At 32.5% G+C, this 13,889-nt stretch overlaps 1 protein-coding gene across 3 annotated transcripts; it reads left to right on the top strand.

Annotated features, from left to right (window-relative positions):
• The first annotated feature begins 712 nt into the window (after nucleotides 1–712).
• LOC129924708 (uncharacterized) lies at nucleotides 713–13,480 on the top strand. 3 transcript variants are annotated; one of them, XM_056021213.1, is made up of 5 exons: nucleotides 713–7,744; nucleotides 9,296–9,352; nucleotides 9,549–9,608; nucleotides 9,924–10,027; nucleotides 10,425–13,480. In XM_056021213.1, exons 1-5 carry the CDS (start codon nucleotides 775–777, stop codon nucleotides 10,539–10,541), a joined length of 7,308 nt encoding a protein of 2,435 aa, XP_055877188.1. In that variant the 5' UTR covers nucleotides 713–774; the 3' UTR covers nucleotides 10,542–13,480. The 3 variants fall into 3 exon arrangements, with proteins under 3 accessions (XP_055877188.1, XP_055877180.1, XP_055877194.1); XM_056021205.1 differs by having other exon boundaries at nucleotides 9,546–9,608; XM_056021219.1 differs by lacking the exon at nucleotides 9,549–9,608.
• Nucleotides 13,481–13,889: the final 409 nt, after the last annotated feature.

Below are 13,889 nucleotides of genomic sequence, written 5' to 3'. Positions count from 1 at the left end.
GTTTGTGTCTATAGCAACAAAATCACCTTTTTTTAAAAAAATTAGCGAGTCTTCAAAGCTCCTCAGTATTCATGTGGCTTTTTGTAACATTGTATTTAGTGTGATTGGAAAATAAAAGTTTTCTTAATAGATTATAAATAATATATTTTATGTAACTCAAAACCCTCCTGAAAGCTTTAATAGTCTCTAAGGGTCTAATTGACCCCTGATTTAGAATCACTGATTTAAATAGAATAAAAGGAAATGAGTTTTTATTTTATTATTTATTTGCAATATTTTGGCTTAAAAATTCTTTGCATAGAGTTTCATAGAGAATTTCATTCATAAATTGCTTTTTTAAATTAAAAAAAAAAAAATAACAAGAGACTGCCATGTTCAACCTTGTATTATAATTCTTGCACTGCAGCTCAGTTTCTCATTCTTCATTAGATTTATTCACTACGGCATTATTATTTTGAACTGTTAGGTTCTTTAAAAAGCAAAACAGTTAAACATATCAGATAAATTCAAATCACATCATTAATTAGTTTCACTTATTTTGAACTTTTACTTTTTTTTTTTTCAAAAGAAAATTAATTTAAAAAATTAATAGTCTAATAATTAAATCCAGAGCCCCAACAATCCCGGGAAGACAAGGCACTCACTGAGTTGGCTGACACTGTGGTGCAGACAGTAATATCAGATGCCCTGTCCGTCATGCGACGGGGTAAGGGGCAGCAGATACTAACGGGAACTGAACCCTTGTGCAAGCACTCCTCTAGTAGTCACCATTCAATGGGTAGCCAGATAAGAAACACTTTGAATAAGCAAACTAGCTCAGAAAGTATTCACACTAGATATTCTAATGACACCTTTGCAAGCGATACTATGAAGCAGTCACATGGGTTAGGGCATTGTCATACAGATAGTTTGGAAGAAAAAGAGAGCAAATATAGTGTAGAAACTGGGGAAGATGCTGCAGGTGCTGCCACAGAGGATTTGAGGTGGTGTGCTTCAGGAGCATCTCATTCTGAGGAGGATTATTTGACAATTCAGCTTAAGCCAGTTCAGTTATACCATGGTCAGACTTCAGAGGGCACCATGAAAGTCAAATTTACTATCCACTCTACTGTTAGAAGACGAATAAGAAATGAAATTGAAAGAGGTGGTATTATTGATGGAATAGATGCATGTGTAAGTGAGCCAGTTGTTGAGATGGATGGAACTTCTAATGCACACAATGTGCGTGTTGTCAGAAAGAAGTCTCAATTAAAGTCTATAGACAAGTTGGGTGGTACTGTAGGAAGCACAGTTGTGGCAATCAACTCAAAAATGCAAGGTGAGGAAATAGAAACTCCCCCACCAAGCTCTGCATGTTATAATTCATCCTTAAATACTAATAAGAAGAATGAATTGAATGACTCCTCTGCTGTTTTAATAACCCAGTCTATTTCTGAAAATCCTTTAAATCAAAATCAGACTACTCAGGATGTTTCTGCACATTCACATGAAAATTGTCAAGGAAATAATGCATCACATCAGTGCAGCATTGTTCAGACTAAAGGCATGGAAAATTTAAACATGATGAGTGCAGATGAATGGATTGATGAAGCTGACAATACGGTTACTGCACCAAAATATTTTCCATCAAAGCTCAGCAGAAGTCTTGTCAAGAAAAAACGATTAAAGTATAAAAGAAAAAAAAGAAATGTGTCCTCTGCATTCACCAAAGACAACACTGTTGATAAGAACAAGAGAACCTATTCTTTTAGGACAGATGATAGCTTTGAAAGGATACTGGAGTGCCCTGAAAATGTTTTAGTTGACAAACATTTAGTTGTAGATGGACTCAATTTAACAGAATTTATTGGTGCTGCCCCTGTGGCTACTTTTGAAGACATAGAAATTGATGACAATGCCATTAAGACAACTTTGTCAAACTGCAGTGAACATAAAGATATTTCCCATTTCACTTACAAGGCTAAAAACCTCCGTTTAGTAACTGAATCCCATGAACATAAACATTCAACTGATGTTCACATAGATACATCAGCTACCACTGACTCAGTGAAGGGTTATAGAAATGTTAGTTCACATGTTGAAAATTCTGATAAAAAAGATACCAAAACTAAAGAACTAGATGCATTGGAAAATGTATTCTATGATGCTGTTGAAGAACAACCAGAATTGATTATCAATACAAAAATTGAGCTAGTACAAAAAGATGACTTAACCAATCATCAGAATAGAACCATTAAAACTGATGGAAACCTATCAAAAATGGAACCTTACATGGATACATTGAAGAATCTTTCTCATGCTTCAAACCTAAAGGAAAGACTTTCAATGGAAAGAAAGGAAACATTGATTGACGATGTTTTAGACATTACTGAAACTAAGCATACAGAATGTCAACTATACACAAAAAAATTAAAACATCTTGATGAAGGACCCTTACAAACTAGCTCTCCTAAACTAGGCAGGAGTAAATCAAAGGAGAGTCCTTTTAAAACCTACCCACAAAAACTTGGCAAGTCTGAAGAGACTCTGTTGGACATAATGCCTTTAAATAAACAGAAAATAAAAGCTGTGGCCAAATCACAAGAGGGGCTAGAAGACTCACAAGATGAGCTTAGTAAAGCTCCATTATCTAGAACAGTTTCATTAGGACCCCATCATAAAAAGAGAAGACACAGAAGCATAGCTGCAAATAAAACTGGCATTTCTAAAGAGACTGTCATTGATGATAATCCAGTAGTAGGTATTGCAAATAAAGGCAATCTTTCTCCAACAAAGTTTGCCCTAGACAGGCATAATTTGATGATTCACAACGAAATAATGAAACTTTCAGACTATGCAAGCTTTTTCAAACCACCAGATATAGTTGCATATCCATTAACCTCCTCTTCTATGCCACCATTGCCCGATACCACTGAAGTTCCTAGTATTTCAGATACAGAAGGGCATCGTAGGACAGTGGATCGCTCAAGGCTTTCCTATAATCCACCAAGGTCTTCCAATCCTCACCCTAAATCAAGACATCATAGTGAAGATGTCCACACTGAAGAAGACAATGTACCGAAAAGACGGTGGGCACCAAAACAGAGAAGAGACAGAAGAGTTGTAAGTGACGTAGATGACAGAAGACCACCATCACAATCAGAAGAAAGACATAGACCAGTTGAAGATGTAGACAGAAGTTCAGGCAGCAGAAAAGACAAACATAGAGCTAGTGATGAACAAAGTGAAAGAGATATAACAAGTTATCAAAATAAAAATTATGATAATGATAGAAATTATCGAGATTACAGAAAAGAAAAAAGAACTGAGCGACAACCAAGTTCTGAATATGATAAACCATATGAACGTAGAGAGGATTCAAAGAAGGAAAAAAATATAAAATCAGAAGATAGTGATAGAAGAAGAAGGGAGTTAAGAGACCAAGAGGATTTCAATGAAGAAATTTTCAGAACTTCAGATAAAGGAAAAGTATTTGTCAAAAATCGAGAGAGTCTTGATGTTAATGTAAAACCTGAACGCACCAAGGCACATAGTCTAGACATGTCTAAAGATAAGAGAGCAGTGCAGGTGTTACCACCTATTATTAAGTCTGCTACTGAACTGACTTCTAAAAAGAAATCTGTTACTGAGATTGATATTGGAAAACAACCACAGAATGAAACATTGGCTATGGAAACTGATTTGGATGATTATGTGAGTAATCAACCGAAAGATCAATCTGCTACAGAGACCGAGATTGAAATTCCAAAAGATTCTAGGCTTCTGGAGAGTCATCAGCATAAGAGATTTGTCAAAGAGACTGATATAGATAGTCCAAAAGATACTGAAAAAAGCAAAGAGCTAGTGAAAATGCGAGATAAGTCTAGAAGAGGAGAGGATGTAGATGAAAGTGCTTTGAAACATGAGGAAGATAAAAGGATCTCAGATAAAGCTAATAAAAATGAAGATGGATCTAAAGACACTAGTAAGAGACAAAACAGTTATGACAGGGAGAGTGGAAGACTGAAACATGATAAAGATAACATAAGATATGATCCTAGAGTCAAAGATGGTGACAAGACAGAGGATGTGAATGTGGATAGAAGAAAGAGTTCTGAAAGATCTGCAAGACAGGATGATAGAGAGAAAGAATATCTGGAGCATAGACAAGAAAATAGAAGAAAAAGTAACCGACCTAGACACTCTGACCAAGAAGAAAAAAGTCCAGAGGAAGAGCATGATCACAGAAGTGACAGTACCAGACAATATGGCAGGGAAGAATATGATCCAGAGGAAGACAGGGATAGAAGAAGTGAGAGATTTAGAAGGTCTAATAGAAAAGAAGAAAAGGGACCGGAGGAAAATACAGCTAGAACTGAAAGAACTAGAAAATATGAAAGAGAGGATAAGGGGCTAGAGGAAAGCAGAGATAGAAGTGAGAGATCTGTAAGATATGATAGAGAAGAAGAAGCAAAGAGTCACAAAGAAAGTACAGATAGAAGTGAGCCATCTAGAAAACATAAAAGAGATGGTAAGGGTCCAGAGGAAGGTATAGATAGTAGAAATGACAGAACTAGAACATATGACAGTGAAGAAGAAAAGGGAGCACAGGCAGGCAGGGAAAGTAGAGGCGATAGATCTAAAAGATACGACAGAGAGGAAGATACAGTTAGAAGAAATGACAGATCTCAAAGATATGATAGAGAGGAAGATACAGATAGAAGAAATGACAGATCTCAAAGATATGACAAAGAGGAAGATACAGATAGAAAAAATGACAGATCTAAAAGATATGATAGAGAAGAAGATAGGGATAGAAGAAGAAGTGATAGATCTAGAAGATATGATGACAAAGATAAAAGAGATCATTATAAGGAGCAAGAAAAAGATAGAGGAGCTTCAAAAAGTTATGATTTATCTAGAAAACAAGAAAGTAAAAATATAGATAGTGCAATGCCAGATGAAGAATATAATAAAAGGTATTCTGATAATGTAAAAAGAAAGAATGATAGAGGTGAAAATGATAAAACACAACTTGAAGATAGAGATAAAAGAAGGAGTCATGACAGACCTAAAAGAAATGATAATATAAATAAAGATACATCCATGGCGAAGAAATTGAATCAAGTAGATAGTGATAAAAGACAAGAAGACAGAAGTGAAAAATTTAAAAAACCTGATGCTGTCAAAGATGAAAATGACAATACCTACAGAAAATACAATCTTGACAACCCTGATTTGGAAGGAGGCATAGAAAACAAACCCACAGATAGAAAAGTTGAACTAAAAGATGATAAAAGAAATACTGTTAGAAAAGAAATGAGCAATGAAAATAAAAATGATCAGTCTAAGCATGAATTAGACATTCCCCCTGATCCATCTATATCAAAGTTTGCTAATGACTCAGATGATGATGCTCCACCTGTTCCACCAAGAATGATTTCATTAGCAGTTAACACTGCTGAAGATGGTTCAGAAGAGGAGGCAAATACTCCAAAAAATAAATCAGCAAATTATAGAAGATCTGGTCCTAACAAAGATTATAAAATGGATGATACATCTAGAGATATTCCTAGAAAAAGGAGAGAGTCTTTAGAAAATGCACCCATCATACCTGACAAAGGTGAAAGACAAGCAGAGCCTAGAAAAAGAAGAAGCTATCTAAATGATGAGGATTCTGACAACAAAAGTAGGCAACAGAGAAGTAAACATTCTTCAAAAGAATATGATGATCAATCAGAAAAGTTTAAACTTGTTTTACCATTAGAAAGTCCAAAAGATTTAATAGTAGAGAAAAGAGATCATAAGGAGTTGGAGCCCTACATGTATGCAAGAGGAAGACGAAGTGGCCGCTTACCTAGGAGACTGGATATTAGCCGTGAAGAAGCACAAGAAAGTGATAATGACACTCAGATGAAGGAATTGGATAATTTAATGCCTGATAATCCCATTGAACTGAATTTAGAGGATTCTGATGATAATAAGAATGACTCCACTAAGAATGAAGAAACACCAACAAAGAAAGGTATTTTTAATTTGTTTAGCTGTGTTGGTGGGAAGAGCTCAGATTTTATGAAAAAGAAATCAAAAGACAAAAAACCTATCAAGAAATACTATGATGAGGGGGAGAAAAGAAAAATAAAAAAACTTGCAAAAGAAAAAGAAAAGGAAGAGAAAAATAAACTCTATTTTCAAGATCCAGATGATGCAGCAGTTGAAAATGACCCAAGTCCAACATTACCAGAAAATGATAAGGAACCATTGGAACAAGCTGAGTCTTCAGTTGTTCTGCCAGCAGAACTGCCTCAAATTCCTGAACCTGATCTTCATTTTAAGGGCAGAAGATATCAGAAAAAACAAAAGTCCCTTGATACACCCAAGCCTTTGTCAACATTTATGGATCCCATAGTTGCATTTGATGATGTTTTAGGTTCTGATAATGATTTTGAAGAAGTTGATGACCTTCCTCTTGGCACATTTACTAGATGGAAAGAAAATACAGTAGAGGAACCCAAACTTTCCAGTTTTATGTCAGCTAAAAGAGAAGAGAAGCAATTAAAAACATTTAGAAATTTTCAAAGGAAGCCCTTTGTAAACAACTCTGATGTGGCCAAAAATCTTTCAGATTCAGTTGATGCTGAACACCTAGAAGAAAGTGATGTGACAGCCACTTCAAGGTCTAGTAGTTCATTTATTAAGTCAAGCAGTACAATTGAGGAACCAATTAAACTTAAAGGAGGTTGCCCAGATATGCAGTATTTTCTTGATGATTCAATGGAACTAGATAAGGAAAACAATTTACCTCAACCTACATTACCTTTTATTGAAGAGAAGTTGAGTTTACTTGAAGATGACTTACCAATACTTCAATGCACCACAGTATCAGATGTTGATCTACCTGAATCAAATCCTATTCAGGATTGTTCTAATTTCCAAGATAACAGTAAAACGGAAATTAGACCAGAGTTACTAGAACAAACCTCTAATATGTTACATTCTATATCTATAAGGTTGGAGCCACCTACACCAGAATCTACATTTGAAGACTCCTTTGACCATGTAGATAATAGTGATTATCTCAGGAAGGAGTCTGATAATCCTGAAAAATCATTTCCTCTTCCTATACAGAATGACATACCTCATAGTGATGATCATGTTTTGAATACTTCAGCCCCTTCATTTTTTAATTTTGAGAGAATTGAAGGGGATACAAATATCTTTGATACCCCCCAAAACTTAAACGATTCATTTGATCCATCAGCATCATTTGAAGCAGACATGATGTATCGCAGGAAACACAGAACAATATCCTTTGATGAAAGATTAACCTCCAGACACACTTTATCACCAAATGTTTCTAGGAAAAATCCTTCTTCACTTATAGGAGAGCCTGTGACAAGGCCTAGATCTAGTTCCACCACCTCAAATCCTCTGACTTATGAACCATGGCGTGCCAAAGCATATAGCAAACAGCAGCATCACAGATCATTTTCTACTAGTGGTTTGTTGCATGGTAGGTCGGGTACACGGCTACATAAGTCACACTCAATTGGTGAAATTTATAATAGTACTGTTGCTAGTAGTGTTGCTCGGCGCCGAGCCAAAACCATTGTTTCTACTGACATCACATCACGAATGTATCAGCCACGACAGCGAAGTAGGTCATCACGTGCCTTATTGGGGGATGCCTCGTTTGGTTCTGTTGCCCCAATCAGGCAGCGGTCATTCTCAGGCTTTGATTATGCTACTTCTTCAGGCTCTGTTGGTAATGCCTTTTTTTTTAACTACAAAGATTCTTGCCCTTTCTTTGCATGCTTGCACCAGTAAGGTGCGATGCTAAAACTGCTATAATTTTCCCTTTTATAAAGAGGTCTTATGGACCATAACAAATAGCTCTGCTATCTAACCAAAAGATACTGGGATGATGTATTTTATTCTTGACAATCATTATCACCACCATGTAGAAATATAGTCATTTGAAATCAAGAATAGCATTTAAGTATTCATACAGACATGTATGCTTCAAATATGTTTGAGGTTTAAGCTATTTTTTGTTAAGGCAGGGCCTTTTTTTGTGTGTTTTTAGAAAAAAAAATACTTCTTCCCTGTATATATTTTATTCACATTTTTGTTTTACCAAGATTATACATTTTTTTTAAATTCTAATTTTCCCTTACCTAACTCAACTTTTGATGCTAAAATTTGTAAGTTACACACACAATAGTAAATATTATATTTATATATATTATATAGACTCTATTGTATCTAGTGTTAGCCCTTGATAACTAACACATTTAGTTATGGCAGGGTTTTATCTTATGCTTTTAACAAGTATTAAAATAGAGCAAAGCTAAGTTTTAAATTTTGTTGTTTTGGCTTCTAATTGTATTTATTGCAAACTAATATTAAAGTGTTGTAATGAAAGGATTTTTAAAAAAATGTGCAGAACATATATATATAAAAAAGACCACTACTCTTCCCATGGTATTGCTTCATAGTTGAATATGATCATATGATTAATATTTGGAGCAATAAGTTGCACCAACTAAAATATGTTTACTCAAGATATATCTGGCCACCCATTGCTGTTTCAGTATCTGTTTCAATATCTTTGATTTATCACTCTCAGTTGATTAACTTTTGTTGTACATTCTCTAATGGGTCTTACTCAATTTTATTAATTTTTTTTAAATGTTTGTTTTGTTAACTCTAAAAGTTAACTCTAAAATAGTCTCACTTGTATCAAGCTACAAACACTGCACAACAAATCACACTTAACTAAATCAAGTTAATCACATGAATTTTTCTTTTCTTTATTTTTTTAAATCTAATACTTTTTAGTGGAAAAATGAGTATTTTGTCTTGATGTTACATTAGATAATTCCTCAGATGAAAGTAGTGAAATTTTGGAATCAGAATATGAAAGTTCAGATTGTTCAGGTTGATTAAACCATACATTTTGTTTTTCTTTGGACATTTTTCTTTTCTTTTATTGACAGTTTGCTTTCTTGATTTAAATCTTGTTCAGAAATATTTGTCTTATTAATTATTTGCTTGCTTTGTATTCAAATGCTTTATTTTAAATAGAAAAATAAAAAAACAAACTAATATCTATTACATTAATGTCTAGAGATAGTAATTATGAAATAGATAAATAACAAATAAAATACAAATCTATAATATTTTTTACATTTCACTTTTTGTTATTAAGAACAGTTCAAAAATAGCTGCTTAATGTTTTGTTTTGGTTTGTTTTGTTCCTTTTTCTTTGGTTGCATTTTGTGCATTTTGTTTTTGCATTTGCATGTTTTGACAGAGCCCACAATTGTGACTGTTAAAAGGTCTGAGTCAGAAAGACAACCTAGTAAAATAAGTAAGTTTTAAAGCTTACAGAATATTTTTTTTTTCTTTAGCATGCTTTAAAACAAAGCAATATGATAAATTAACATTAAGCCAGTTATTCTAATTAGACCAGTATATTTAGGCTGAAAATTATGTTGTTATTTTAATTAGCGTTTCTTTTAGTATTTTTATTTTATGTTCATTTTATTTTTCATAAAATTAAGTAGTAGAAAAGGAAGAGCCTAAAAATGTTGAAAGGTCAAAATCTGACCGTCGTCATAAAAACAGTAAGTTAAGTGCTGCCCGTTGCATCTTGATTACATAATCAGTTATTTTGTGACTCAATATTTATTTACCATTTCTAATGTTTATAATTATTATTTTTCTTACTAACCATTAGAATACTTCTGTGTAATATTTTTTGTAGCTTATGATTTTGTTAGGATTTATCAAAGTAATGTTTTATATTTAATTTATAAAAATCTTCATTTTTTTAAATTTTAAGTTATCAATTGGATGATCTTATATATTAATTGTCTTTCTGGCTAAGATTATTTAGTAAAAAAAAAGAAAAAAGAAAATTTGTATATTGTTAATTTCAGAACTGGGTGAAGCCAAACCTGCCTCTCCATCCAAATCTGACACACTTAAATCAACAGACAGTGCCAGTGGTGGTGAAACACTAGAAGACAGGAGTAGTAAAGAGGTAGATCCCTTGAACTAGTTTCTTGATATGCTTTCCATCTCTAGGCTAAATTTGAGTCGAAAATTTATTGAAAGAAAAACTTTTTTTTTTCATTTTCTAATCCTCCTATTGCTATTTTCATTTATATATCTATGTACTCAGAGACATTCATTTCAATTTCATGACACTCAATAAAATAATTTGTATTTAAAAAATTTAATTTAAAAAAAAAAAAAAAACATGAATCCTTACTGTGACTTCATTAAAACTACTAAAAAATCTTAAATATAGCCTAATTGTCGTCACCATTGCCTCAATGTTTAAAAGTTTAGTTCTCACATAAGTAGTGTAATTCTTTGAAAAATATTTCCAAAGATAATTAGGGGAGATAGTAACATCTTTTTTTTTTTATCTTAAGGGCTCACCAACTAAAGAGCACCCTTCACCAACAAAGGAGAAAAAGAAAAAGAAGAAGTTCCGAATCCCTTCCTTCTCTAAGAAGAAGAGCAAAGAAAATAAAGAAAGTGCCATCTAAAAATCACACATCTCTAGCAATGTAATCTTTTTGTTCTGCTTGAGACTGACTGTATTAGCAATGGGTCATCCTCCAATCATTACATGCCATGTGCTGTTGTAGAGCTTGCCTTATTTCTCATGGTTTTTAATTACATAGTTGATAAGCAAACAAAAATCATTGACAAAAAGTGTTCAACTTTGTGTTTGTAGTCAATGTTCCAAACTTTCCTGGCAATTTGTGTCCCTGTTCAGTACTAACATTTATGTAGGAAGGAACTGATAAATGATTAAATGAATCTACTTGGTTTCATTTTTTTTATTTTTGATAAAATACAAACTTGGTGGATTTTAAAAATGAATTCAATGTTGTAAGAATTGCAATAACATACATAAAGATATAAAGATAGCCTGTTTTAATAAATGTTATTTTGTTGTTGGTATTATATTTTGTGGATTACCATTATAGAGTAAGCACAATTTCATCCCAGATTTTGGATTAATCCTTTTTTTTTAAGTAGTATCAGATCTTTTTTTTTTTTTTCCTTATTTACTTTAGTTTGAAGCATTTAGGTTGCTGTTTCAATGCATGCTTTTGATAGTTTCTTTTTTCATTTAGCTAAATTGGTTGTAATTATACCTTTTGTATATGTATATATGATGGAATACATGTCATGAAATCATCACTTTAGTAGGTCATTACTTGAATTCAAATGGATGAAATTAGTTTTATAAAGACTACTTAAAATCTCTTCATTAGCCTGTTTATCCTACTTAATCTTGATTTTTTTTCATGGCTTGTTTACTGACTGTGCTCATAGTGTCGTGCAATCAATGATGGTGGCTCCGTCTGATACATTCACTTTGTTCTTCTGTCACGTTTTCAGACCACACTATGATTCAAGTGGAACCAATGTGATTTGAGAACTACACTTATCTGAAATCAGTTTTCTTTCTACATTATGATTGATACTAGTATCACATAAGGACGTTGTGATATTTTTCCCAGACTTTTTTTTTTGGGACTCTTTGAAGATGACTTTTTTGTATAACAAAAATAAAGGCATTTATTTTTTTTAAGGCCTGTCACTGGAGATTATTTCAATCTGTATATGTCAGTGTATTTTGATATGTCAGTGTATTTTGATTTAATTATTTTTTTCAAACTTTAAAACTTATATAATATATATCATAGGAAATACAATGTTTATTGCCATCTCTATTACCCTTTTAGGAAAGATCAAAGCTGTTTTTAATCAATATCTAATGATTAATTGTAGATAATAGAAACGCATGGTCTTTGAAATATAGTGAAAGAAATATTGAAGACCAAATTATTGTTTCCTCCCTTTTCTTGGTGGTGTTGATCAAACATAACATCAAGTCTTGCCTGTAAAGATGTTCTATGTACTTTATATAGTTTTGTATCTATCAGTACTAAGATATAAACTGGTGTATACGATTTGTCCTTTTTTTGTGTTTTGATTTATAAATCTATATAAGAGCACATATTACTAAAAATTATTTATAACACTTATAATGACAAAATGTAGATAATCACTTGCTTTATTATTGGTAGCTTTTATAGTGTAAGCTTGTTCATCTAATGGGCACAGTAGTCTTGGGACATTTGGTGAAATCATTCTCTTTTGAAGCTGATCATGTCCATTTGTCTAGAACAAGTTAGATTGTGAAGCCCATGTAGCTGTTCAGTTATCATTTGTAAATAATTTCATTCTTTTGTTTCAAAGAGCTATTATAATTCTGTACACCATTTTTTTATATAGACTTTTCATGTTATACATCCCAGGGTTGTTTTGTTTTCTGTTATATTAATGTGCATATGGTTTTCTTTTTTATTCAGGTGTGTATGCTTTTTCAGTATTTTACAGTTTTTCCATCAACTTCTCACATCTAAGCAAGTATTTAAACATAGCCTCTCTTATTGACTAAAAGAGTGAAGTCAAGTTAGCTCAGTCACTCGATGATTCCAGTCATATCTCAACATTTAGGTGTTTTTTTTTTGTTTTTGCTGTTGTTTTAATTTCACCAAATATTTATTAGAATTCAGCCTTTTTTTTTATACAAAGTTTACAAACTGTGGCTTCATGCCTGTGATAAAATATTCAATTATATACTAGTTTCCAGTGATCTGTAGTGAATATTTTTGTGATGGACTTGCTCATTTAAACTTTAAAAAAAGATGGAATGGAATTTTTTTTTTTTTCATTTTGCATAATTTATTGGTGCAGCTTATGTCTGTTATAGAACAAAAAAACAACAAGCACTGGTTGAGTCTTTGATAATTTACTGTAATGCTGAATACCTTTTTTTTTTCTAACATAGCATAAGGTTGTGTTAAAGCTAATATAATTGTACAGAAAAGATTACAACTTACTATAAAACTATGATAAACAGAAGCTTGTAAGAACATGTATGGTTGGCTAATAAAACTAATGTTCATTTTTATTTTTTTTTCCTATGCTATCTGTGACTAGCTTTTCAGACTCCAGATCTTTGGTAAGAACATTAAAGCTGGTAACCCCATGTATCAGAAATACTTATTAGTTTCAATTCCAGCTTTTTAAATTATTTTTTTTTATTACGGTTTTAGTATTTCACAATTTTATATTTTGTAATAATAGGAAATGTGTGTATATATATAATTAGTGTAATTTAGCAGTCTATGAGATCTTAATAAATTTGTTTGCCAAAATTTCAGATTATTTTGTTCACAAACATTTTTTGTACACCTCATAGTTGTGACATTTTCTTGACTGGACTGCTGATGTAATGATGTCAATTCCACTAATACAGACAAATCAGTTGCATTCTACTTTGTTTCAAGCTTTCAATACTATTACTTTGTCCAATCACTCTGGCTTATTTTGTTGACTGATGGGTCACACAAAAGCTTTTAGTCAATCTGTAATGCTGTGTCTAATAAACTTTGAATTCAAACTACGAGTTGTCTTATTGACATTTAGTTTACCATAGACATTTCATTCCTTCAAATAATGTACTTTCTATTCCCAATCTTCAGTAAGTAATGTGGTCTTTTAGTTTACTAAAGTAATTCAAGATGGTTATGGTTAGTAGGCTTATAGTACTAATTCAGGATGGTTAGTAGGTTTACTATTACAGTACTAATTCAGGATGGTTATTACGCTTACCATTACAGTACTAATTCAGGATGGTTAGTAGGCTTACTATTACAGTACTAATTCAGGATGGTTAGTAGGTTTACCATAACAGTACTAATTCAGGATGGTTATTAGGCTTACCATTAAAGTACTAATTCAGGATGGTTATTAGGCTTACTATTACAGTACTAATTCAGGATGGTTATTAGGCTTACTATTAAAGTACT

Source organism: Biomphalaria glabrata, chromosome 1 (assembly GCF_947242115.1).
Source record: "Biomphalaria glabrata chromosome 1, xgBioGlab47.1, whole genome shotgun sequence".
In the NCBI taxonomy this organism is placed as follows: Eukaryota; Metazoa; Mollusca; class Gastropoda; family Planorbidae; genus Biomphalaria; species Biomphalaria glabrata.
Note: the sequence above shows the minus strand (reverse complement) of the source record. Positions and strands in the feature narration are given on the sequence as shown.